The sequence below is a fragment of the Guillardia theta genome (genome assembly GCF_000315625.1).
Source record: "Guillardia theta CCMP2712 unplaced genomic scaffold GUITHscaffold_4, whole genome shotgun sequence".
Lineage (NCBI taxonomy): Eukaryota > Cryptophyceae > Pyrenomonadales > Geminigeraceae > Guillardia > Guillardia theta.
In genome coordinates, this window is record NW_005434670.1 from 713419 (window position 1) to 739496 (window position 26078).

General features: G+C 54.6%; 7 protein-coding genes across 7 annotated transcripts; 3 read left to right on the forward strand and 4 right to left on the reverse strand.

Moving 5' to 3' along the window:
- Positions 1 to 126: 126 nt before the first annotated feature.
- On the forward strand, positions 127 to 2490 carry GUITHDRAFT_132519 (hypothetical protein; the record flags this gene model as incomplete). Its single annotated transcript, XM_005841047.1, has 5 exons — positions 127 to 1199; positions 1341 to 1506; positions 1814 to 1966; positions 2023 to 2118; positions 2266 to 2490. 5 exons carry the CDS (start codon positions 127 to 129, stop codon positions 2488 to 2490), a joined length of 1713 nt encoding a protein of 570 aa, XP_005841104.1.
- Positions 2491 to 3792: 1302 nt separating this feature from the next.
- GUITHDRAFT_100371 (hypothetical protein) lies at positions 3793 to 6806 on the reverse strand (the record flags this gene model as incomplete). Its single annotated transcript, XM_005841048.1, has 16 exons — positions 3793 to 3923; positions 4170 to 4223; positions 4270 to 4488; positions 4553 to 4629; positions 4674 to 4771; positions 4867 to 4957; positions 5005 to 5082; positions 5143 to 5195; positions 5241 to 5375; positions 5428 to 5531; positions 5586 to 5623; positions 5674 to 5729; positions 5810 to 5889; positions 5942 to 6430; positions 6482 to 6552; positions 6589 to 6806. The coding sequence occupies 16 exons, from the start codon at positions 6804 to 6806 to the stop codon at positions 3793 to 3795; spliced, it is 1992 nt and encodes a 663-aa protein (XP_005841105.1).
- Positions 6807 to 7997: 1191 nt separating this feature from the next.
- On the forward strand, positions 7998 to 9404 carry GUITHDRAFT_100372 (hypothetical protein; the record flags this gene model as incomplete). Its single annotated transcript, XM_005841049.1, has 8 exons — positions 7998 to 8160; positions 8230 to 8294; positions 8347 to 8475; positions 8527 to 8582; positions 8634 to 8802; positions 8852 to 8947; positions 9002 to 9220; positions 9273 to 9404. The coding sequence occupies 8 exons, from the start codon at positions 7998 to 8000 to the stop codon at positions 9402 to 9404; spliced, it is 1029 nt and encodes a 342-aa protein (XP_005841106.1).
- A 1198-nt stretch (positions 9405 to 10602) lies between these two features.
- Positions 10603 to 10797, reverse strand: GUITHDRAFT_46725 (hypothetical protein; the record flags this gene model as incomplete). Its single annotated transcript, XM_005841050.1, has 1 exon — positions 10603 to 10797. A coding segment is annotated over one exon (195 nt), but the record flags the coding sequence as incomplete, so codon positions are not given.
- A 3986-nt stretch (positions 10798 to 14783) lies between these two features.
- GUITHDRAFT_56538 (hypothetical protein) lies at positions 14784 to 15674 on the forward strand (the record flags this gene model as incomplete). Its single annotated transcript, XM_005841051.1, has 3 exons — positions 14784 to 15118; positions 15183 to 15558; positions 15630 to 15674. Coding segments are annotated over 3 exons (756 nt in total), but the record flags the coding sequence as incomplete, so codon positions are not given.
- A 2157-nt stretch (positions 15675 to 17831) lies between these two features.
- GUITHDRAFT_63981 (hypothetical protein) lies at positions 17832 to 21346 on the reverse strand (the record flags this gene model as incomplete). The annotated part of the gene is made up of 17 exons (XM_005841052.1): positions 17832 to 18831; positions 18939 to 19025; positions 19146 to 19241; positions 19351 to 19427; positions 19478 to 19543; positions 19590 to 19652; positions 19755 to 19826; positions 19918 to 19999; positions 20060 to 20121; positions 20253 to 20294; positions 20403 to 20462; positions 20530 to 20585; positions 20639 to 20677; positions 20782 to 20826; positions 21050 to 21086; positions 21135 to 21203; positions 21260 to 21346. The coding sequence occupies 17 exons, from the start codon at positions 21344 to 21346 to the stop codon at positions 17832 to 17834; spliced, it is 2040 nt and encodes a 679-aa protein (XP_005841109.1).
- A 1708-nt stretch (positions 21347 to 23054) lies between these two features.
- CPEA16 (phycoerythrin alpha subunit) lies at positions 23055 to 23774 on the reverse strand. The gene is made up of 3 exons (XM_005841191.1): positions 23684 to 23774; positions 23273 to 23536; positions 23055 to 23222 (listed from the first exon to the last, which is right to left on the reverse strand). Exons 1-3 carry the CDS (start codon positions 23747 to 23749, stop codon positions 23124 to 23126), a joined length of 429 nt encoding a protein of 142 aa, XP_005841248.1. The 5' UTR covers positions 23750 to 23774; the 3' UTR covers positions 23055 to 23123.
- Positions 23775 to 26078: the final 2304 nt, after the last annotated feature.

Here is a 26078-nt window from a genome sequence, read left to right on the forward strand (position 1 = left end):
GGTATTCGCAATCAGCGTTTGCTGCTGGTGACTTGAGGGGCAGATTGATTTAATTCAAACGATTCAGTCGATTACTTTTGATTCTATTCCATTCAAACCGCGTTGGCCCCAGTCGGGGCGACTGCAATGCGGTCAGCACTCAAGGAGGCGGCAGAGGCGGCGAAGGAGGAGGCGGCACGAAGAGTAGCAGCCGTGTTGAGAGAAGTCGGCTATCAAGCACGGGACGAGGAGGATGAGGATGGCGACGATGCAGAAGACTTTGATCAGGATCTCGAAGAGGAGGACCACGTCGTGGAGTGGAACTACAAAGGATCCCCTCCGTCGCATTGGGACCTGCGAACATGGCTGCATGAGGAAGTCAGGCTGGAGACAGAGATAAACAAATTCTTTGGTAGATTCATACAAGAGAAGAGATACTCGAGTGGGAGCGGAGAGACTGGTCCTGTGAAGAGACTGGAAATGGGTGGGCTGACAGAGCACGACGTGAGGAGGTTGTTTGAATCAGCCTTGCCAGTCCTCGTCTCCAAAGTCTGTGACGCAGTGAGAGACCTGATGGAAGATCCCTCTCCTTCAGACACTACGCCGTCCAGCAAGTGTTTCCTAGACGCGTCGATCTTGACGAGCAAGCGGCGCCACGAGATCAACTTCTGGCAAGGGGACAGCTCACTGCAGCTCGCGGCGATGCAAGCAGAGCACTGCTTCTCGCTGGACTCGGACATGCTGCTGAGGTTCGAGCATGACAACATGCTCCTCTCCTCCACCCCCCGGGAGGAGTGGGAGATCGTCGCTGGCCCGCACGCCCTCAACTTCGATGGAACCTTTGACTTGAGTTCGGTGCCTCCGCAAGAAGGTGGGAGCGGACAAGGGAGGAAGGGGAGGTCAGTGATCTCCATCAAAGACCTCATGGAAACCTCCATCGTCGATCTCTCAGATGGGAGCTCGCTCAGCGAGGAGGAGGTGGTGGCGCTGCGCCTGTGGACTGGCCCCATGCACATCAAGTACAACGCGGCGCTGACAGGGGAGCCGCACGAGGTCGCTGCCTCTCTGCTCGGAAACTCATACAGCACGACCATCCAGATGATCAAGAGCGCGATGTTGAAGCTCGCCGCTCACCGGAAGCTCACGGTGGAGAGATGTTACGTCGTGATGGAGAGTTGCGGAGAACTCCGAAGGATCGACAAGACAGGCGAGGAAGCATTGTAGATGCAAGTGGGGATGATTGTGATGATGGAACTCGTTCGGGATGGTGACGGTGATGGTGACGACAGTGTTGATGTTCCATTGCAAGGAGGAGCAGAGATAGGAACAGAAGAACTAGTTGTTGACTCGGGCATATGCAGGAACGAGGGGGTACACCAGCAAGGGCTTCGTCTCGGCGACCCGGAACAAGCTCTCCGCCATGGCTCTGTCAGCAGCCGGGGTGGGGAAGGGAAACAGGCAGCAGGAGAGAACCCCACGAACCTCCATGGACCTGCTGGGGACAGTTGGAGTCGTCGAGCTGAGACGGTGCAGCTTCGCCGCGGACCTCTCTCTCTTCTCGCAGTTTCCCGACGAGGAGGAGGTCTTCAATCTTTTATACCCTCCTCTTCTCCTTCCTCCCTGTTCCCTCCAACACCGCCTCCTCCTTCTAGTCCTAGTCCTTGTCCTTGTCCTCCGCCTGGTCCTCGTTTTCCTGTACTCATTGCCCTTCTCCTCCTCGTTTTCCTCCTCCTCCTCGTTTTCCTCCTCCTCCTCCTCCTCCTCCTCCACCTGCTACTACTACTACTACCACTCCCACTACTGCTTCTCAGTATCATCACTGACACGGGCTCAGATTCTCCTTCCTCCGGGAACTTTTCTCGAGTTCGGCAAACAAGTCTCCATCCCCGGCAGAATTCGCTTCCTCCCCATCCTCGCGTGCCAACTTCCTGACACTTCGTCCTATGAGGAGGCAAAACCGCCGCTGCTGGTGGCAGGAAAGATGCTAGTGAGTCGAGAGGAGAGGAGAGGAGAGGAGGGGAGGGGTCTTACAAAACCACACAGGAGGAGTCTCTCCGCCAAGAGTTGTACCTCCTGGGAAAGTGTTCTCTTGACCTCAAGGGCAAGTTGGTGGAAGAGGGAGAGAAGAAGTTGGAGGAGGTGATGGCGAATCTGGTTGTGCAGCAGCAGCAGCAGCAGCAGCAGCAGCAGCAGCAGCAGCATTCGCCTGTTACAGGTCGGCAGCCTGTCTCCTTCTTTTCCTCCGTCTTCCATCGCTTCTTCCTCTCCTTTGCCGAGAGCCTTCAGGCAATTCTTGACAACTCAGTCAAGTCCTTGGAGGAGGAGGAAGAGCTCCAGTCCGGGAGGAAGCTGCTGCTCTTCCTCGCGTGCTTGTCTGCTCATGGTTCTCTCCGCCAACTCCAGCGGACGCCGTCGGAGCAGGACCTGCTGCTTCATGCTAAGTTCATTCGATTCGTCGAGTCCAACAACCTGCGTGAGGAGAGGAGGAGGAGACGAGGAGACGAGGACTAGGGCGATGGAGGATTGGGAGCTTGTCGGTTGGGAGTGAGCAAAGATGAGGACGTTGACGAATGAGGACAGAAGAGGGAGAGGGAGAGGGAGAGGGAGAGGGAGAGGGAGAGGGAGAGGGAGAGGGGGAGAGATAGGAGGAGCGAGAGGCAGCTGTTGTCGATACTCCCTTGTTGTTTTCTGACTTTCACGCAGACATCACAACCTTGCAGCTATGCGACCTTTACTCTGAGTTTGCCGTGATGGTCAGAAAAGCGGTTAGTCACCAGGAGGTTGTTGCGAGGGAGGGGGGGGTTAGGGTTTGCACGAGGACGAGGATGGGGGGACCAGGGGGGAGGGGGGGGTAGGGGCGTCGATGCTGTCTGTCACTTGACTTGGTGCTGCAGGGTGACTTGGAGCTTGCCGAGTGGCTGCTGGAGGAGGTGCTGAAGAGGAGGAAGAAAGAGCTCGGGGAGGGCCACATGCTGGCGGTAGCGACGATGAACAACCTCGCAAACGTGTACCAGAGCTGGGGGAAGGAGGACAAGGCGATCGGCATGTACAAGGATGCTCGGGCAGCTCTAGAGCTGCGGTATGGCCCTCGGAATGAGCACCTCCCGGCCATGCTGAACAACATGGCCATGCTCTTCCGCAGGAAGAATCAGATCAAGTGAGACGGGGAGGGGGAGAGGGGGAGGAGATGAGGAGTAGAAGAGAGGGGGGAGAGGAGCATGCGGAGCTCTCACAGTGACAGCAGGAGAGCAGCTGACCTCTACCTAGAGGCTCTTGACATCAGCCTGAGGTGGAAGGGGGTCAACCATGCTGATCTCGCTGACCTCCTTTACAACCTCGCTGCTCTCTACGCCAGCGTTGGGGACAGGTACGATGCCCTTTCCTTCCTTTCTCTCCTGTCCTTGTCTTCTCCCTCTCTCCTTCAGGATCCTGCCTTTGTTCCCTCCCTCTGCACGACTTGCACTTCTCCCCGGTTGATCGATGGAGCAGGGCAACAGCGGGGCCTCTGTTTCAACGTGCAGCACAACTGCATGCATCCAAGTACGGGTGGGAGCACGAGCTTGCTAAGGACGCGAAGATGAAGGCGAGCAAGTGCCTGGGGAGGAAGGAAGAGGAGGAATCCTCTTCCTCGCTGATGCTTCGTTGATCACACCAAGTTGATTTACCATCCCTCGTTACTACCTTCCTCCACCTCCTCTTCCTCCTGTTCTCCTCCTTGTCCTCATCCCCTCCTTGTCTTCTTCTTCCACCGTCTTCCTGGGTTAATCTCACCTCCTTTCAACTTTGCCTTCTCGTCCTTGATCCGCCTCTCACCTACTGTCCCTTCCCTGCCTTCCTCGAGCTCGTCAAGACGTCCATGAGGATGCTAGAGGAGGACGCGAACTGCTCTAGGACTCCTTCGGCGGAGAGGAGGTCGGTCGAGAGGAGGTGCAGCTTCACTCCGTCTGCGTACAACCACAGTGAGCGACAAGACTGAGAGGAGAAGCCATGGAGACGAGGGACACCAGCACCAGCGAGAACAGCAGCGCTAGGAGGGCTACGAGCAAAGCGAGCGGTACCAGGAGAAGCAACAAGAGCAGCAGGTAGAAAATGAGCAGGAGAAAGACTGGTGGGAAAATCACAGGTGGGAGGACAAGGACAAGGACAAGGACAAGGAGGAGCGGCGGCGGCGGCAGAAGCAGCAGGCTCACTTGCAAACTCTCCCACATCCCGGACTGCAAGAGCCTCATCCGCAGTGACGCCTCCTGTTGGCGACAGGTGAGGGCAGCAGGTACGGGCGCCTCCTCTCACCCATGACAAAGATGAACACGGCTTCGCATCCCTCCCCGATGTTCCTCCCGCTGCCCGACGAGCTCACGCTGGACAGGAAGGACGAGCCCAGCTGAAGAGCTCGTCCCAAGGAGGAGGAGCCCTTCCCTCCTCCTCCCCCTCCCCCTTGGGTTTCGTCTCCGCTGCTGTGGACGTACAAGGAGGAGAGTGTGTGTTTGCCCTCGGCGACTTTCCTCGTCACTGCAGCAGGAGATGAGAGGAGAGGAGAGGAGAGGAGAGGAGAGGGGGGCAGAGAGAGGCTCACGGGTCTCCAGGACGGGAAGGTAGGAGGAAGGAACTTCTTCTGTTCCTGCGCTCTCGGCCATCTCGACACAGCACCTCCTGCATGTTCGTCAGCCTGCACGCCAGGGACGCAGTGAGCTCACCAGTGCTTTCTTGCTACCCACACGAGCGTTTGGATCATCTTCCCTGCCTCCTCCTCGCAGTCTTGCTTCGTATGCGAGGACGGGGAAAGCGAAACTTGCTGGCGACCATCCGTCACTGAAGCTGTCTTCTTCCATCTTCCCCTCCTCCTTCTCTTCCTCCTTCCCGTCCTTCCTCTCCTCTCCCTCCCCTCACCTGCCAGAGAGCTTCTGCGATAGCCGACTGGAGGAGGAGGAGGGGCGGCGACTCGTGGACTTCTCCTAGGGCTTCGGACAGACTTCTCTGCCTGCGAGGGGAGCGTGACGGATACAGCAGCTGGTCTCCTCCGCATACCCGAGCAGCCCGAAGGAGAAAAGCAGGAGCTCAACGAGGTCACGGAAGGTGAGGCGATCCTTAGCATCATCGTCGTCGCTGTGGATCAAGACTGATCAGAGGGATCTGCAACCTCGGTTTCATCACAGCAGTTGGCACCTGCTCTCCCGCCGCGTGAAGGAGGTAAAGAGGTCGATGAGCTGCTGCACGACCTGCTCTTCCTCTCAGACACCTCGCAGTTCTCCCCCCTCCTCAACCTCTTCCGCAATCCCATCCGATGCCGCCAGCTCCATGAGTTTCGCTGCGTTTCTCTTCTGGACGAAGGTAGAGAGCTTCCCTTCCTCCCCCGCCCCCCCTGTCTCCTCGCACACGCGAGCGACGACTCGACACATCTGCATACGGTGTCACGTTGGGTCTGCGAAGGACAAGGAAGAGGCTTCGAACCTCAAGGAAGGAATGGTACTTGAGGAGGAAGGATGCTTTATCCTCCCTGCTCGCCGGTATGAGTTGCAACAGGGCATTGAGCCGATCGCTGCTTCTCCCATCCCCTGCCACCATTGGCAATTGTCATTGTCCTGGCTGCGATTGCGCAAGACAGGCACCTGTTGTCTTCAACAGATCGTCGTCAATATGGTGCTCTCTATCAACTCCATGTCAGAAAATAACTTGACCGGCACTGCAGATCATCACCGCAAGATTTCCTCTAGCCTGCCGACAAGGAAGTCAAGGCAATCGGGGATTTCTGTCTGCCATGCTGATCAGCTGCATGGTTGCCGTGGGTGAAAGACATGTGGTAATGGAGACAAGATCTGAAATCATCGCACACCTGAGAGAAAGACCTCAGAATCTGCTTCGACTGCGCGTCATTCATCGACAACAAGTCGTCAACACTCTTGGTGTCCCTCACTGGGCTGAAAGTTAGGACGGGGCACTGGCGTACATCTCCAGCATGACATACCACCATGACGATGCCACAAGATGTGGGACAGCGCCGATCTCTGAAGCAAAGGCGATGAGGCTGCAAGGAGATCCGACTCCCTGTCCAGGATGAGGAGCTGTGCTCGCTTGAAGAGAGCCTCCTCCTGCCACATCTCCTGCTTCGCCTTCTCCTTCACTCTTCCGGATACGGCCTTCATCGCAGAGGCCAGAGCGTTTGGCCGAGCGCCCATTGCAAATACGTCGTATCCTGCCTGGCAGAAAAACTCCAGAAAGCTCGAAACCTGAATGGCTAGCTGACTATACTCAAGGGACTTGGCGCTGCTGCAGAACGGGAGGTCGTCCGCCCCTCTGAAGAGGAAGAGTGGGATAGGTAGGATGTCAACAGTCTGGATGAACACAGGGAGAAGCTTGCTCTTGCTCTCCGGCTCCACGGTTTGAGGAGCACAGCAGTACAATGAAACTCTGAACCCCTCCTGCTCCAGAAGGTCGACCGCGGCATCCACAGCGTCTGTGCGGCATGAGACCAGAAGAGTGCATTCATTGCACTGATCCTTCTCACCCAGCTCTCTGAACCATCCTTCCCCGTGTAGCCGACTGACTTCGCTCAGGGCTATAGCTCCCAGTGCTCCCCTGTAGAGGACGTTACTGAGAAGAGCTGGGTCCGACCGGAACACGCTTGCTACATGGTCATCGAGCAGCACGAGCGACCTCTCAACCTTGACACGTCCGACGTTCACTGACTGCAGGCCCTTCACAACAGCCACTGCCGCCGACATGCCCGCCCGACCTCGTCTAGGCTGCTTCAAGCTCGCATTGCACAAGCAGGCAGGTCCGAGTTCTTTCCCCCCAATCAAGTCCTTGCTGTCCTTGCTATCTTCCTTCATGACCTGAGGTGGGCTCGGCTGACCCTCAGCAGGCTGGGCCCCCGGGCCGCCGCGCCGGGCGGCCGCGGCCCGGGCTCGGACTCCCGGAGTCCGACCACTCAGCCCAGCCTACTCTGACTGCCGGCAGGCCCGTGCCGCTCGGTCCTATCGATCGGATCCGCCCCCGGACCGTCGTCGGCGCCCGCGGGGTTTATGGATGCAGTTCCACTGAGAGTTGCCAGCCGCTGAGCCGGCCTGTAGGGGTCCGACCCTGACCCTAGTAGCGGCGCCCGATCTACCACCGGTCATACCGTAGGCTACCCCGCCCCGCGGCCTGCCGGGAACCCTTCGGTCCAATAGTAAAATGATGGGGTGGGGTACTCAGGAGCCGCACAATTGTGACCCACCCCTACCGTGACTAGTACCGAGGTCCATTGACCACCCTCCTCTTCTGAATAGAGTAGAGTCACAAAGGCACTAGCGCGGCCCACATCTCCCTACTAGCCCGCCGATGCGTAAGGTACGTACCCCACCCCACCCTATTGGGATACTCACCCTCACCCCTACACGGTACCGGTGTCATTTACTTTCTACCCACCCCTAGTACTGTCACTGATTCAAACCTGAAGTCACCCTACCCCTGGCTACTCGAATTTCAAAACTTCGGTTCCAGCCGCGGCCCATGCTGGATGTACGGTGCAGCATCACTGTGGATGCAGTGGCTGTATGATGATGAAGATCACGTGCATGAGCGTGCCGAAGAAGCGCATCTTCTGACGCGATAAAGAGACTTCGTATTATTCATCTAAATCTGACTTGATCTAGAGTACACAACCGTGTTTCACGTCATTAGATAAGGATGAGAAGAGTTTGATAGGCGTTCTTCTGTTTGTTCAATACGATAGAATAGGTGCAAGTGTCACATATACTGTCATAGTTTCATATAATTTCGTTCGAACTCCAAAATGACATCCAGAAATACTATCGTCAACAAAATACGTGCTGATCTTGTCTTTTTCCAGGTGAAGAATGCAGCAATATTATGTCAGGACTGTTCCTGCAGGGCAGCAAATGCAAGCTCCCATGATGATGCCCTCACCACAGAAAACCTACATATATCAGCAGCAAGCTCCTGAAATGAGGACATTTTCCCATCCCACCGGGATGAATATGAATCAGAATCAGATAAATCAGGTTCTGTATCGATCTTCCATGGATAACCAGGATCGGCAAAGCAATTTCATTCCCATGCAAGCTGGCAGTCGGATGCAACAGCCGAGCCGTTCTCCACAGTATCCGAGTTATGCTAGGATGCCAAACTCGCAGACTGTGAATCAATATTCTGTCCCCCAAGGTGGAATGATGCCTCAAGGAGGTATGGACGCAGTTTGTTTTGAAATGGATCTTTGCTTTGCCCAGAGTGTTGAGTCGTGATTGACTGCAGGATCCATGCCGATCAATCGGACGGTGGTGTCGAACTCACCCCGACAAGGCCCCAGGACTAGTCAGGTGTCTGAGATGCGAAAGCAAGGAGTGCTGTTCACTCACGCCACGTGTCCAGCAGGTTCCATACAATCAAATGAATCAGAGCCCTGCTGGCCCGAAACCGAATGCCCCACAGGGTCCCAGAGGCTTCCGCACCGTCCAGGTCCCGAATATGCTAAAGCCTCCGCAACAGCCAAACATGAATGTAAGTGATTGAAGGAATGGATGAGCATTTCCTACCCTTGACCTGGCTTAGGATGGAAACTATCAAGGAGTCATCAACTCCGGACAACAGATGCCCAATTCTTGGAGGTCTTTGAAATCAGCTGCGTGTTGTGGAATACTTCTGACGTGAGTTTCCAGACCTCAAGAAGCCAAAGACGCAGAGATTGCAAAACTACGATCAGAATTAGATCAAGCGCTTGGTCGGGAAAGGCAGCTTTTGTCTCTTGTTGAAGAACTGCGTGATCAATTGAACCAATTGAAATCTTCCCTTTCTTCAAGACCTAAGCCAGAGGCACCTCCAATGCAGGTCTGCTGTGTTATCATGGACTGAGAGTCATTTAATGCATTCATTACAGCAACCATTACCCAACGTAAAGGAAGAGCTTGTCTCACAAAGATCCACCAGCCCAGCCCCAATCTCGAAGGGGCAGTGTGGCAATTGCATCCATCAAGTGAGAACTTGCGTTGATGCGTGCATAAGATTCATTTCCTTACCACTGGCGAAGGTGTGGAGTGACGAGGAACGCGTGAAGAGTGAAGATGGTGTTTACTTCCACAAGCAATGCTATGAACGTGCGATGTCAGAAAAATCCAAAGCACCAACGAATCAGACAGAAGATTACAGCAAGAGCTCGATGTTGTCACCCAATCAACCATTTTCACTTGCAGGCCAAGTTCCCATGTACGATGAGACGTTGAAAAATACAGCACCTCATACAGTCAAAGTATGTCCTCAGCAATGATCATCATGACAAAGTAACGAAAGTTGTTCTTTAGTTGATCAAAAATTCGGACGGATTCAAGCCAATGGTCGTGGACAAGAAGCCAATGAATTCTGTTCCAACCATCCGAACATCACGAGGCAAGTGTGGAAGCTGCAAACTTGAGGTCAACATTTCTCCAGCATGATGATCACGTGATGAAAACTTACACTTTTACAGGTGTACAATGATGAGGAGAGATGCTCTCACGAAGGCGTGTACTATCATAAGACTTGTTTTGAAATCACCCATGGACAAGCAATAATTGAGGTTTTGTTTGATTCCTTTGTATCGTTCCTGTTTAACGATGGAAAAAGGAAAACTTCTCAAGCGACGCTGTCCAGATGTAAGGACAGAAATCAAGCCATTCACCATGCTGGCTCGATACATTTATTCTTCGAGGTCGAAAGAGGATATTGGTATTCATCAACTTCTGGATGTTATAAATCTACAAAAGGCATTCAAGAGCGATTGCCCTTGATATTGTCATCATCATTAGCTTTGATTGGAAGCTTCGATGTTGAATTGTCTCGAAGCAAACTCCTGAGATGCAATGGGACTGCCTCCAAACATTTATCAGAGCTGCCATTTGTTATCAGAATCGATCAGAGCATTCCAAGGAGTGAACTCACCTGGGCAAAAAGCCTCCATTCTCAATAAGATTTTCCAACATCATGCCAAGATTGTTTCTCTGCGAGACGATGAGAAGTGTCCAACATTCCAAATGTCATCCAAGAATACAGTACGTTATCATCAAAATCATCCAAGAATACAGTACGATATCATCAAAATCATCCAAGAATACAGTACGATATCATCAAAATCTTGATTTCTCTTTGTTGGCTTGATTCTCCTATCTATGCTCATGATCGCCTAGAGATGATAAGAACAAATAACGCGTTTGAAAGAGTTTTGTTTTGCACCTTGGCACAGTAGTGCAAGGGGTTTTGCGAGTAGACGTTCATAGCGTTTGGATCAGCTTTTCTTCGCAGTAGCTCCTCAACCTGCTCCATGCTCAGGTCTAGTTGCAAGGCAACCAAGCGCAACCACAGAGATGTTCCTCGACGTCACGGCAGCGTACAAGGGCGTCTCTCCCATGCTGTTCTTAGCTTCGATGCTGGCACGGAAGCGAAGGAGTAAGATGATCACATTGCGGTCAGCCTGAAGCAGCGTCAGTGGAGGAGAGGAACGTCCATTCCAAGCATTCCTTGGCTGCCGCATGATGCAATGCTGTGTTCCCCGAGCCATCGGGAGTATCGACTTTTGCCTGCACCTGCGACAGGGGGAATGACTCGCTCCTTCATCAACCGCCTGTGCCTTTCCTTGGTCTCATCAACTTGCCGCCCTTGAAGGAGAAGCTGAATGACCTCCACGCTTCCTCGCGATACTGCAGCATGCAGCGGGGTCCTGCCCTCCCCCTTGAGTTGTTGGGTCGCATCTTGCATCAAAGAACGCGCGTTGACGTCTGCCCTGTGCGCTATCAGGTACTCCACCGTCTCGACGCTTCCACTCTCGCACGCAAAGTGTAAAGGCGTGTAGCCTGCCGGTCAGAGCGAGTGAGGGCGGGGCAGGATCTTGCTCAAGAACTGACCAGTGTTGAGCTTTTGAATGTCGACGAGCGCCTTTTTCTCTATCAAAGCCTCGCAGGCTTCACGTTGCCCGTTGGAAGCAGCGTAATGCAGGGGAACCATGCCTGCAGCAAGTGAGCGGCAGCTATACCAACAGGTGGCCTTAGACCTGAATCATCGGAGGCGTTGACGTCCAGCTCCGGCATCACAGCCTTGGGCAGTCTGAGGGCCAGCAGCTCATGCACCTGCAGACGAGCTGGTGATGAGACGGACAGACGCTGGAGGTTGCCTGCGCTGATCCGTGGAGAGCAAGACGATGCAACATCCCTGCTCCAGGCGCTTCCACGAAATTCATGCTCGTCATTGCTGGCATACAGGATGTCACTCGTAAAGACGCAGCTGATCGCAGACCTTGCTTGCGGACAGTGTTGGATGCCATACGGCTTTCTTGCGGGAGAAAGACTCTCTCTTCCTCTCTGTCTTCATCCCGCTGTCTCGTTTCCCTGGTGGTCGAGCCGATGGTCTTGGCTGCGGTCTAATGCTTCACATGAGGAGCAGGAGGGAGCAGCGACTCACCCTGCCTGCTTGTGCTGGTCGTGCTCATCCTCCAACAGCTCCTGCTTGCCCGCGTTCGCGCAGCCTCTCCACCATGCGCGTCACTCCGACGTCAGGTCACTCATGGTGAAGGAAATGTGCGGGCCTACCACGCCGCCGAGAAAATGGCGAGGGGGAAGGCGGTGGAGCAGAGTGAACGAGAGCTTGAGGAAGAAGAGAGGAGGAGGGAAGTTGAGGGAGAGGCAGAGGAGGAGGTCAAGGTTGCTTTATTCGTAGACCATCAGGTGTAACAAGTCCTCACAGATGATTCCATGTAGCCTATCCAAGAATCAGAGCAGGAGAACAAGTCATCAACTCACTGTTGACTCCATTGTGACGTGCGACAGGCACAGCTGCCTTGTCTGGATCGAGTGTTGCAGGAAAGCTTGGAGAAGTCACATGAGGAACATGCAGTACTTCGGAGCTTCGCTGCAACTCTGCGATCTTTACCTTGACCTCCTCGTTTTTGATTCCGCTAGGTTCCCATCACGTTTGAGCAAACCTACCCTGTTGCAATCAACTCATACCTGCTTGTAACCACCTCGTCGAGAATCGTTGAGATCTTGAATAAACCAAGTATAAGAAGCTAACAAAAAGTGGAACTCAGATACCCTCTTGATGTCTTGTTTTCTCTGTTCTGCAACCTGACATTTCACAAGATCACTGTTTTCAAAAGCAAAAATCGTAGTGATTGTATGCTTACTGTCCTATTCAAAGCATCCAATTGTGCTCGAAAGGAATTCTCTTGCTGAAACAGCTGCTGCTCTCGGGATCTTACAGCTTCCCTTAAGGTCTCATTGCTCAGCTCCACACGTTTCAAACTCTCTCTAATCTTGAGCATTTCTGTATAAAATGTTTGAGAGTCTCATCAGCACAGCATGAACAGTACCAACCTTGTTCGAGCGCATCTCTGTGTTGACCCATGGCAGCCTGTCAAAACATGCATATGACTTCTTGTCATGTCGTTGTTGGTGATCGCAGGCTTCTTACCGGGCCCCTGGGCAAGTCGCTGTGAGAGGCTTCATGGACCTGCGGTTGTTCTTGCTGAGCTGGAAAGCGCGAAAAGGATCGGGAGAGTCCCGCAGCCTGCAAGCCTGAGGATGAGGAGAAACAGGAGGAGGAGGAGAAAGAGGAGGAAGAGGAGGAGAAAGAAGAAGAAAGTGTTGAACAAAGAGAAGAAGAGGAGGAAGAGGACGAGGAAGTGGACGAAGCTTGACCTCAACGACTGAAGGTTGTAAGTTGTGACGGATGGTGGCCGGAACTCGACTTGAGGAGCTGAAGATCGCCGGACAAACAGGCTCAGGGGGTGGGGTGGGGGGACAACGGGGGTGGCGATGGTGGTGATGGCAAGAGGGGGTGGGGGGGATGTGGGGAGGGAAGAAGAGGCTGTGAGCACCTCGAGCCGCTCGACGTCTGTTCTTGCTGCTCATGTTGATATCATCGACACATGAGCAAGACACTTGGCGATCAGTCGCACCGGCGAGATCTCGTCGAGCGCGATCGCTGAAGCATTGCCCGAGAGAAACCTTGAGTAGGTAGATTGAGAGGTTGGCCTGATCAACGAGGATGAGCAAGGGAGAGAGGGCGAGAGAGGGGAGGGAGAGGGAGGGAGGGAGAGGGAGGGAGGGAGGGAGGGAGGGAGGGAGGGAGGGAGGGAGGAGGGAGGGAGGGAGGGAGGGAGGGAGGGAGGTGCTCGTAACTTTCCAAGACGCAGGGGAGGTTGACCAGGAAGATGAATCGCTGGAAGGGGGGAGGCTCGAGACTCTGAAGTTCCACCGACCATCACATCAGCTCGTCAGGTTCAGATTGCGTCTTACCAGGAGAGTTGGTCGTTTTCTGGTCGTTGATGATGATGGTAGCAGATCCTTGTTGTCGTTCATTCTCCTCCTCCTCCTCCTCCTCCTCCTCCTCCTCCTCTCTTCCTCCTCCTCCTCCTCCCTCACCTTTGAAATACTTGTCTGGAAGTCTCAGGGCCTTCGATCATCACATCCTCGTCATTGTTTCTTCTGGCATCACAGTTTCTCCCACCTTGTCGGCTCGACGAATCGTGTCCTCGTAGCTCTCCATCCTCCCCTGTCAGCTATCAGTCTTCACTTGGCAACCTCATTTTGTGCATTACTTGAGTAGTTCGACGTCTTGTCGCTTCAAGCAGGTCTGCTTTTCCTAGCCTCCTCTTCCCTTCCAGCAGCTGCAGTTGAGACCTGCTAGCTACATTCAGTACACTGTGACTCATGGATTCGTCGTTTCAAGCTCCACATCAGACAAGTCGCTTCAAGCATGAAGACGCTGATGCTTGATAACAATAACTGATTGAAGCCCCGGCTGCTAAGCACCATAGCGGCTGCGTAAGAGTTTCGATCCGATCTCAGTTAGAAGTCTAAGAGTCTAAGGGCTGGTGGGATCCTGCTCCTGCTCCTGCTCCTGCTCCTGCTCCTGCTCCTGCTCCTGCTCCTGCTCCTGCTCCTGCTAGTCGGTAGGCCCTCACACACCTCGCCTGCTAGCTAGCTTGCCGGCATGTCGTCCGTTACTCTCATTACCAGCTGCCCGTTACAGCCTCTCCAATGACCCCACCATGACCTACCCACTTTCAGGTCAGCTTTCATCAGACTACCCTATCTTCTGACTTCAGAAAAGGCTATAGATCACCCCTTGTCCTCACTACCCCCCATGCTCGTTCTCCGTGTTTCCTCTTCATGGGCGCTCTTCTCATGAGGGTGCTACGAAGTACGAGCGTTCCGTCTCAACCGAGCATGCACGAGCATCAGAGGAGACGCTACGAAGAAGAGAGACGAAGAGAGATGTAGGATGAGAGAGGAGAGAGGAGAGCGGAGAGAAGAAAGACAGAGGAATAGGGGCCATGAAGGAACAAGAGCGAGGAAAACAAGGTGGAGAAGTGGTGAGCAAACCAACACACGTTTGATGAAACTCATTTAGATTTCCTATGAAGAGAGCAAAGACTTGCTGTGTCTGGCTGTGTCTGCCGTTTGAGACAGAGATTGATGCGAACCTTTGCATGCCAAAGAGCAAAGGTTCTCAAACAATGGACGATCTCTAGGAGATCTATGCAGCATGAGTTTTGAGGACTGCAAAGACCGTTAAGGTAGCGGAGACTGAAGCTCATAGTTAGAGACGCAGATATGTGAGGCCAGAGAGCTTGTTCGTAAATCGCCCGCAACGATAATGTCTTTATTTTCCATGCCGACGATCATGGCACTGCCTGCATCCTATAGATCGTGTAACATTTCCTGCAGGTTTGATGGTTAGCGTCAACGGATTCTGAGACCATGATTCTCATTGCCGGGACCACAGGGGTTTTGACCCTCTGGGATGAAGAGACTCGAGTTCAAGTGGGTGAGAGTTGGGCTGGGCATCGCGGGAACATCAACTGCTTCAAGTTTTCCCCAGACTGCCAGCAAGTTGCATCTGGTGGTGAGGACAAGTCGTTGAGGGTCTGGGATGTCAAAGAGGGAACTGAATTGGCTTCGCACAAGCCTGGCAAGGCAGCGCCCATCCATGCTCTCAGCTACAGCCCGTGCGGGAAGAACATTTTTGTTGCGAGAGACGACCGCACTGTCAGCGTTCACTGCTCGTCAACATGCAAGCAGCTAGGCATGCCATGGCTCGGGCACACTGGCCCCGTTTACACTGTAGCATGCAGCCCGTTCGGTGACATCGTGGTGTCCGGAGGATCTGACTTCAGGTGAAGCAAGTTGAGGTTCTTCAGTTGGATGTCTTGCTTGACCTTGTCGATGTTGTTTTGGCAGCCTCAGGATCTGGGACGCTGAGAGTGGTAAGACTCGAGGAGCTTGGGAGGGCCACACGGGTGCCATTCGCATCGCTGAATTCAGCCCGAGTGGGAACATCATCGCGACGGGAGGTTATGACCGCATGATACGCTTGTGGGACGTTCGGTCAGCAAAACAGATAGAAAATATCTGGGCCCCGATGAAAGGGCACACGGCAGCAGTGAGGACACTCGCGTTCAGCCCTTGCGGGACGAAGCTGTCGAGTGGAGGGGCTGATACGACAGTGCGTGTGTGGGAGCTGGGCTCAGGAAAGCAGATCGGAGGAGGTTCCTGGAGGGCGCATGCATACTCTGTGTACGGAGTCTGTTTTGACAAGACCGGCAAGTTTTTGGCGGTGCGGTGCGCATGGATTTCTATCTGAGCTGCACTCTGACCCGGTCTGATCTGTTTTCTCGTGAATGGCAGAGTGCCAGCTACGACAAGACTGTCAAGATTTGGGATCTTTCTACTGCTCGACTTGTTGGTGATCCCATCGTTCCCGGCTTTCAGGTCTCCTGCGTCAGTTTTGTGCCGACGCAGGGAGAGAGCAATGCGATGGGCCAGAGGGGCCGAGCAGCTGGGGCCCAGGGCTCAATTTTTGAGTCGTCGGAGCTGATGACAGAGGGCAATGAGACGGTGGGTGATGCTTTGAACAAAACACGTGAAGCTGATGCTGCTTGTAGAGTGATTCCGGTCCTTCCAACGTGAGGACCGCTGAAGACATCAGGCTGTCGCAGGCATACCTGCACTGGAGGATCCTTGCTGACTTCTTGATTGGCCCGCAGCAGGTTGACTTGTGAAGTGTGCCTGCGGCATGGCTGACTTGAATTCGTTCCCTGCTGCTCCCCTGTGTGCAACAGAAGACCAGGGGAGGAGGAGGGCGAAGCAGACGAGCAGCGGAAGCCTTGACTTTCCTAGATGGAGATGGCGGACCGGGCTACTGGGAAAGAGACCAGCGCGGAAATCGAGTGTGGGTATCGTACGGGAGAGGCAAAACCAACGACCAAGCCCAGGGAGGGGACGAGAACATGCAGGGTGACAATGGACAGGCACTAGACTCCGCGCCTCGCGATCAGGAAGTGCCTGCTGCTGGTTCTTCGCGGCAAGTGAGAGGCAACGAGAAGAGTTTTGAGGTCGGACAGAAGGTGATGTGCTCACAGCCGAAATCATGGTCGGAGATGACTGAGTGGTTCTCCTGCTCGCAGGTTCTTGCATTGTACAAGAATGGCGATTGGTATGAAGCTGAGGTACAGCAAATCTTTGATGGCAAGATCATCCTCAGGTTTCGACTCTCTTTGTTTCCGCCTGCACCAACTTACCCTGGTCGACTTGTTCTTCATCTTCCGTTGTCGCAGCTGGGATGATGGAGATACTTCTGACACGGTCAAGAACCCTGAACATGTGCGTCCCCGTGAGGGAAAAGAGCGCACGAAGCAAACGCGGGCAAGAGCGGTCGAGGAGCAGGAGCAGGAGGCGGACATGGAAGCGACGCGCGTTACGAGGAGGAGGTCGAAACTCAAGGCTCACACGTCGACCAAGGAGGGTGGAGGAGAAGCATCGGACAAGCAGGTCGAGGCCGACATGTCTCCATTTGCGATAGGGATGAAGGTGGCCAGAGAGGAGGAGGATGTGATGGGGGTTTGTTGACAGTGCGGGCAGGTGATGGGGCTGTACAAGAACGGCGACTGGTACGAAGCAGAGATCAAGGGGAAAGTAGGAGAAAAGTTCGAGCTGATGTGCTGCTAGTGATCCTCCTCTGCTCCCGATGCTCACCAGACGTGCAGATGGGCGGACGGCGACAAGTCAGACACTCTCAAGCTGTCGAGAGAGATCCGAGTGCCCAACGAGGAAGATCTGAAGGAGATAGAGGAGAACAGACTGCGAGGGAAGAAGAGGGAGCGGAACCAGGCAGGGTTCAAGAGCCGGAAGGAAACAAGGAGCATGCAGAGGGGGGACAAGAAGAAGAAGCACGAGGACGAGGACGAGGACGAGGACGAGGACGAGGACGAGGACGAGGACGAGGACGAGGACGGGGACGAGGGCGAAGAGGAGGACGAGGACGAGGACGAGGACGAGGACGAGGACGAGGACGAGGAGAAGGGGAGGAAGGAGAAAGAGAGGAAGGAGAAAGAGAGGAAGGAGAAAGAGAGGAAGGAGAAAGAGAGGAAGGAGAAAGAGAGGAAGGAGGAGAAGGAGAGGCAGGAGAAGGAGAGGCAGGAGGAGAAGGAGAAGGAGAAGGAGAGGAAGGAGAAGGAGGAGAGCGAAGAGCAGAGCAAGGGAAGGAAGAGCGAGGAGGAGGAAGAGGAGGAAGAGGAGCGTCAAGTGAGGGAGCCTGAGAAGGAGAGCCAAAAGGAGGAGGACAACGACATTACAGGAGTTGCGGCCAAGAGAATGAAGCTTGCCAGAGAGAAGCCAAGGGCGGAGCGAGTTGTGAATTTACCCGAGGAGCAGGCAGCGAAGGAGAAGGGCAGCGAAGGAGAGAAGACGACAAGCTTGCCGCGAACTGCTCAGATCCCCAGGAAGAAGAGGAAAGCGCCCATCATCACCAAGCCCAAGTAGTGGAAGAGTAGAAGAGGAGGGGACAGCAGCCCGCGGGTTCTCTTCTTTATAATCTGACATACGACAAGTTTAAGCTGTGACCGCTTCCTCCTCGTTCTTGCTTGGCTCGACCCATCGGCCGTTCTCCTTGATGAGCTCGATGAGCTCGTCGCAGGCCTTCTCGGAGGGGATGGCCTTCCTCACCAGCTCCTTCCCCACATACAAGTCGATCTTCCCCGGGGCTCCGCCCACGTAGCCGAAGTCAGCGTCCGCCATCTCTCCAGGCCCGTTGACGATGCAGCCCATGACGGCGATGGTGACGCCTGGCAGGTGCCCGGTGGCCTTGGAGATCTGGTCCGTCACAGTCTGGAGGTCGAAGAGGGTGCGGCCGCAGGAGGGGCAAGAGACGTACTCGGTCTTGGTGTTGCGCATGCGGCAGCCCTGCAGGAGGCCGAAGGAGCTCAGGCGGAGGAAGTCGAGGGGGAGTGGGGCCTGCATGAGCACGCCATCTCCGTTGCCATCGACGAGGGAGCAGCCGACCTCGGAGCCAGTGAGGAGGACGACGTAGTCGCGGGACTTGTCGGCACCGAAGACGATGTGGTGGATGACGGGAGTGTCGATGCTGTTCTCCTTGAGGAAGTTGAAGACTCTCCTCGACGCGTGGACCCTGCTCACCTCGTCCGGCACTCGCAGCAGCAGCATCACCGCCTCCGAGCTCTTGAGCTTCGCCAGCTCCTCGTCCGACTCGTCGCCCCTCACTGTGAGCGCGTAGCGGATCGCTCCGTCAGGAAGCTTCGCGCCCTTGCTGGGCATCTGCTTGAGGTCGTAGACGGCGATGGCGTTGGGGATAGGCCTTGCCTGAAGCTCCTGGGCCGGGCACAGCACGCCAACTCCCACCTCCTGCAGGCGGCGAAGAGCCGTGCGCTCCTTGCTGGCGTCCATGGCGGGGCTCTGCTGGAGAAGGATGGAGTCGCTGGTGGCGAGGTCCTTGAAGGGCATGCCGACGGCAGTCTTGCAGCCCAAGTTGTAGTAGAGCTTGTCCGGGCTCGCGAGATCCTCCAGCGAGACAGCAGAGATAACGCTCCCGTCCCTTCACAAGTTTCAAGAGGGAGAGGAGAGGGAGAGAGAGCAAGGAGGCGGGGAAGAGGAGAGAGCAGCGAGAAGGAGGAGGAGCAAGGGGAGGGTAGGCTGTTTTACCTGTGGAGGACGTTGCGGATGTCGATGGGGTCACTTTCGTGCTGGAGGGGGAGCTGACCCTGACGCTGCGAGAATGACATGAAGTTCCTGTTATGAGAATGAGAGGATGTGATTGGAACGAAACGCGAGGAGGACACGGGGGAGAGGAGGAGAAGGAGGTGAAGAGAAGGCGGAGGGGAAGAAAAGGAGGAGTTGGTGGCGGTAGACCTTGTCGTCTCCTTCCAGGTGGGGACAGGGGTCCAGATCTTGTCCTTCTGGTTCATGGCGATGTCTCGCAGCTTCGTGCAGGGCTCAAGCTCGAACCTGTAAAACTTCTCAGCTGCTGAAGCAGGAGGAGCGAAAGCAGGTGTAGGAAAGAGAAAATGAGGCGAGGAAGGAAGAAGGGGAGGTTGAGTGAGCAAGCGGGAGCTACCATGGATCCTCGGTCAGAGAGACACGGATCGTGTCGCCAAGTCCATCCTGCAGCAGAGACCCGATGCCGATGGCGGACTGGCTGCAAATTGAGCGGCTCCTCTCGAGCTATTGCTCTTCCTCCTCACCTTCATCCTGCCGTCCTCGCCCTCTCCCGCTTCCGTCACACCCAAGTGCATGGGGTAGTCCCACCCCTGCCAGTCTCCTCACACGCAGCCACCAGGAGCCAACCAGACTCACGAGGTCGTACATCTCAGCTGCTAGGAGGCGGTAGGCTTGAACCATAACCTTGGGGTTCGAAGCCTGTCGGGGTGATCAGCTGATACTCCTCCTCCCCTTCACTTCTCCACTTCCTCTCCTCCCTCGCTCATCGAGTCTATCCTGCTGCTAGACGTCTTTGGTCACCTTCATAGAGAAGAGGAAGTTGTGATAGTCGTGCTTCCTGCAGATGCGCGCAAACTCGAATGCAGACTCAACCTGAAGCAGGGACGTGAGCCATCCAAACGCCTTCCCTCCTCCTCCTCTCCTCCTCTGCCTCCTCCTCCTCTTGTTTTTCCTCGTGTCTCACCATCCCAGCGGGAGTGTCGCCATAGTAGCTCAGGGTACGAGCAGAGAGGGATCCATGGTTTGTTCCGATTCTCATTGCGCGCCTGTTCCAACCACAGCATTACATTACCTTCTCCTCCTCCTCCTCCTCTTCCTCATCGTACCCGAGCTCCTTGCACTTGAGCACGAGGGGAGTGAAGACTTCCTCGATGTAATCCAGCTCAGCCTGTTCTCGCATCAGCATCGCAGCAGCAGGAAACAGAAACGAGGGGGGGAAAGGTGAAAATCCGTGATCAAGACGGAGAGGAAACAGAAAGGCAAGGGAGAAGCCGGGGAGAGGTGGGAGCTAGAGTAGACCTTGTAGTCCTCAGGGTTTTCGTAAGTGATCTCCTCAAAGCTCTGAGAGGGAAGGAAAGATGTTAAACTCTACAACAGTTGGTCCTACCGCCGCCATCTCCTCTTCGTCCTTCACCTCCCTCTTCCTCTGTCACCCCCTCCTCTACGTACCTTCCTGCCATCCGCAAAGTTTCCTGGATTGATGCGAATCTTGTCAAACGCATCTGCAACCTTGAGGAAGAAGTAAGCTCAAGGAACAAAGACAACTGCAAAGACAGCACGCCCTCTATCTTCTCACCTGCAGCGCAATCTTGGGAGCAAAGTGAATGTCCGCCACCAAAGGGGTTGTGTATCCTGCAAACAGCACGTCGGTGAGCCTTACAAGTCTCCAAGTTGCTTTCGTGCACCTTTCTTCAACAATCCCTCCTTGATCTTGCTGCATGCATCTGGTGAAACAGGCCCTCAGTCCTGCCCTCCTCCCCCTCCCCCTCCTCCGTGTCTTCGTCTGCTCGTCCAAGTCTCCCTTAGCCACCTCATGAGTTGTGCGTACCGGCTTCACGTTGCCCTTGCACGGTCAAGCGGACAAGTTGGGCTCCTGCAAACCCATTGAGAAGACAATGAAAAGAAAATCTCGTGGAACGAAGAGCGTCAGGAGGAGGATGAGAATCAGCAGCAAGAGAACGACCATGATTAGGGGGAGGAATGAGAATCAGGATGGGTAGAAGGAGGAGGAGGAGGAGAAGGAGAAAGGGTAGGAGGAAGAGAAAGAAGAGGATGAAGATCAGGAGGAGGAGGATCAGAGCAGAGAAGGCGGTCACCTGCGTCAGCGCATCGCATGACCTGGTCGATACTTCCCTGGGGTCAAGGTCAGAGAGCCCGCAGCTCTTCTCTTCCCGCACCCACCTGAATGTCAGTCGTCATCGCCGTCGTCATCGTCTGCAGGGCGATCGGATGTTCACTGCCGATGGGGACCTATAGAGCCCAACGGCACCAGTCACGCATGCTCAAGACGAAGGCGAGGCGCGTACGTCTCCGCACTGGACGGTTCTTGTCTTGCGCCTGGTGGTCTTGTACACAGAGTCGCAGTAGCTCAGCAGCTCCTTCGTCTTCTGCATCCTCTGCGGGCGGCAAACGTTTCAGCGACTGTAGCCACCAAGGCAGCTCTCTCCACCTCCTCCATGGCATTGGAAGACATGGTCAGGGAGCATTTCTTCTGAGCCCTGCTGCCTCCCACCGAGAATCTGCAGCAAGCATGAATACATCTGCGAAGCCTTGCTGCCAACCAGCATGTTGCACTACTGACCTATTCGTGCAGGGATTCAACGACGGGGAGAATCCGAATGCCATGGCGGGCTGCATGGTGTCAGGGCGATCAAGAGAGCAGGGGATGCAACGACATTGCAATTGAGCACCTGCAAGTAAGCTGCAGCAATGACAAGCAAGCAAACTGTCGATGTGGATGACATCGGGAGCCTGGCAAGCAGATCATCAAAACCGGCACATCCTGTTTGCGCTCTATGAGGATATTATGCGAGCGTAACGAGAAAGTGTGATGACTGGACGGCATGGGCAGGGTGGGCGTGCAACAAGGACAGCATGTTGCATCAGAGCGGCGCCATCTCCCCCCTCCCCTCCCGCCATCTTCCGCCTCTTACCTCCTGCCGCGTCTTGTGGAGGCCATGAGGAGGCCGAGACGCGTCAGTGGGAAAGACGGGCCAACCCCTACATCTGTAGAAAACCGCTTACAGAATCCGTTACGCCGGCCCGGGTACTTGAAATGATACCCGGCCGTCAAGTTAAGTTACGCTGCAAGCCTGAGTGGACTGAGTGAGTCACTCAGTACCGGGCCGGGTGTGACCGTCTGAGTCACCGGCACTCGGCGGACACGGTGACTCGGAGAGTCACGCGGCGCGGCCTGGTGGGGGCCGCGGCAAGCCGCTCGGAGTCGAAGGGCCCCTCAGTCACCGTGTAAAGTAACTTCGGGGCCTGAACTTCAGTTGCCGGCGCCCGGCGGTTGCCGCACTGCACTCAGCCTGGCTGGCGCGGCGGCCCGTGGGACGGCCCGCCCGGGCCAGCCGCGCGGGCCGGCACCGAAGCCCGCCCCTCAGACCCGGCGCCAGTGGCAGCCCGGCGCGCGAGAAACTTAGTTGGTGACTCCGGCGGCGCGGCTACCGGGTCCCTCACTGAGTCCTGCTAAGCTGCCGACCCGCCCGGTGCCGCGGTGCCAGGACTCAGGGCCCCGTCTCCCAAACTTAACTTCAAGTCAGTACTAGAAGTACTGTGACTCTCATGGCATGATCATAGTACTCGGATATTCACTTACTTCGCGCACTGGCAGGCCGTGACAATGATTCCCCGGCCGCCCGGCGCGCGGCCGCCATGCCCCGGCGGCGGACAGTCCGACCGGCGGATCAGCAGTGTACCGTGACCGGCGCGAGTGACGTACGGTCCGAGTCACACCGAGCGGAGTCACACAACACGGTATGCCACTCCGGCGGCGTCAGTAACTGACCATGATGGCTAGTACGGCCATCCTACGAGGGTATTCCCTCGGTCGATTCAGTGGACCAGATAAGAACAGGTTCCTCCCAAGCACACAGGGGAGCATGGAACGACTTCGGTGTGTTTCTACGAGAGCACTGCTGGGTGCAATCCGCCGCTGAGTGCGGAAAGGCGATAGGAGCACAGTGTTGTTACATCGCATGTGTTCTGACTCAAATGTTCATTAATGCACATTCACAGAATATCAAGGATCATCAGCTATTGAGGCCATCTGAACAGTGGTATCCAATGATATTTGCAGACAATTAATAAATGTGTTTTCGGTTCCGGTCATTTATCAATAATTACAAAAGGTTTTCGAGAAAAAATTAACATCAGAAAAGAATCGGTTTACTTCTTGGATGATGCAGAGACCTGGGTGGGGCCCTTGGACATGAGGCCAAGAGTCTCAGCCTTGATCTGCTCAGCGAAGCCAGTGTCGGGCTCGAGCTACACAAGCAAATCAGCGCACGTCCTCAGGACAGAACCAAGCATCCCACCTTTCTCAAGACGACCTTGACAGCCATCTCGTCGTTGTTGTCACCAGCAGGGGATCCCTCGTACTCTCCAGCACCACGTGGGCATCCGCGAGCATCAAAAATGGTGATGATGGGGGTGTAGCTATCGGCGGGCATCTTGGCGGCAGCGGAGGCCTGCTGAACGCCTCCGAGGAAGGGAGCGACGGCACCGGCCAAGGCAGCGCCCTGCACAACCTGTCTCCTATCCATGGACATGGACATGGTAGTTCCAGTGCGGAGGGCAGGCTGAAGAGAAAGTGAGATTGGCTCAATGGCTTCCAGCCAACATGTGCACTGCACAGCAACATAGCAGCATGCATGATGCAATGAAGATGTCTGAAGATTCGAAATACACAATGGCATGGTCTGCTACAACATATCCACTATGATCACCTGGAACGCCGGAGCAAAGGCAGCGGCGGAGGCAACCATGGCAAGAGGAAGAGCAGCGCGGAGCATGACGGTGGTGAAGAGTGAATGACGGTGGTGAAGGTAAATAGAAACAGAGGGAGCGGGAGGTAGGGTCATAAAAATGAAAGATCATGGATAGGGTCCCTACCCCTACCAGATGTCAGTGGGTAGATCGATTCCTTTCCTAGGAAGATGGTGGGCACCCCATCTGGTCGATTCGGCAATATCACAAGAATTTGGCGTCAGGTAGGATGTATATGCAGTTTATTTAGAGGCTCAATTAGAAATCGTGAGAGCCAAGTATACTGGGTGGGAGGAGGTTATGCAGCACCGTTAGGGGTTACATCTCTCTCACACTCGGGTGGGTAGTCGACTGGAGAAGAGTCATTTTTCGAGTCCTGGGGTAGGTTCTGCTATCGTACGGGTATGATGGTCTACTTTTGTCATAATGGGGTGGTATTGAATTTGGTGGGGTAGGGGAGTAGATAAGGACTCTGCAGAGGGGTCAAATATGTGGTCGAATATGTGGTTTATGGATTTTGAAAGGGGTTATGAAGGAGTAGGGTGGGTGAATGTACCTCCATGGATTGAAGGAGCGATCTTACAGGGGTAGTTCGAAATTTTTCAAGGGGTAGGGGTGGGTTCCGCAGGGGTTGGGCAGACGACCGGTCCGTTTACGCGTCACAAATGTGATAACGGAATAACTTGTTATTTATAATAAATTTAGTTTTTGTGTTGTACCCCCAACTCATCTGTAATCATTCTTGTACCATCAAAGATCCCAAGGACCGGTTATCACCCCGTCCCCCATTGGAGGGGTTTAATAATTTTTTTTTAAATAATTAATAGAGCTCAATCAGGATCGGGGGCCGAATGCTTAATATTCAATAATAGTGTAACTAGCAGATATAATTGTTATTTTCATAGAAATTCCGTGAGTAAGTTTGTTGTTAATGAATATATCGCCTATTCTTCCACCGAGGGCTATCAGAAACATGTCAGATCGACCGAATCGAGTCGTTTACTCAAAGTTAAGTTAAAAATCAGTCCACCGGACGGGCGTCCCGGGGGGGCCGGGCCGCCGGGCGGCACCGGGCTACCTTAACTCTCACTGTCACTGAGTCCCCGTGGTCAGTGACTCGACTCGACTCGCCGCTGGATCGCTCAGACTCTCCGGGGCCCGAGGCGGCCGGCTGCTAGCACGGTAAGCAGAGAGTCTCGCCCACTCCAGGTTCAAGAGTCTAGGCTTGGCCACGCCGGGGGCAGCGGCGGCTCCGATCCGAGCGTCGGACCGCCCGGCCGGCACTCCGGCGAAGGCTCTGAATGCCGCGCGGCCAGTCCGGCCGGCGCCCGCCGGGCCCGGCGGTCGCCACTGAACTTGGCAGTGGCGAGTCAAGCGGCCGCCAGTCCGATCTTTCCTTTACTCAAAGCCTGGTAAGTTAGTGTCCTCAGTGGCAAGCGTCAATTTTGAGTAAAAGTTTCCAGGTTTAAAACGGGAGAGTTCTTGCTGACCTGTTGTAATAAAGTGACATGTGTACCAACTCTAATAGAAGTTTCGATCAAACCTGAAATATTTGGATCTATATTGAAAGAATGAGAAAACAAATCTCCAAAACATTTTGCGACTTCCTCGAATGTTCTCAGAGTTTTAATTGTCATCTTTTTAAATTTTGGTTTTGGAGATTTTCAAGTGTTGTGGATACAGCGTTCATTTGTGTACCTGATACCCTACGAAAATCCAGGAAAAGTTGGGATTAAAGAGGGGTGGTGATGATTCAAAAATTGATTTTCAGTTTCGTTCTAATCAATTTTAGGGAAATCTCGGGATCATTTCGACCACCTAGGTGGGGTAGTGTAATCCCCACCAAAGTCCCCACGGTAGGGTTCAGGGGTCAGGTTGACCTGGAGAGTGTGGTCTTGTGGGGGTAGGTCATGGGAGGTTTGGAGGGGTTTCCTTGTAAAATCGAGTGACAGGCGAATTCAAACAAGGGGTGGGTGGATAGACAAGTAGCAGTAGTAGTGGGGGTTTTGGGGGTAGTGGTAGTGGGGTTGCTTTACAACAGTACGTGAAACAAAATCCTCATATCGCACTTTTAGCAGAAGGGCGGGGGTGGGGTCCTGAGAACCTTTGGTGGATGGGTGGGGTCAGCCGGGGGGGTCGTTGTAAAAATCTTGGGGTTCCCAACCACCCCCAACTTCGTCCTGATATGGTACCCCTTAACTGTTTCTTCAGGCTTCTTGGGCAAACCACCGGTAGTTCTCATGATGGGGGTGGGCCATGGTGGAAAGTACAATCAGGTAAGCCGGAGAAAGTGTTGAGGGAGGAGGGAGGAAGGGAGGGGAAGAGAGGGTTGAGCAAGGAAATGAAGTTCCGATG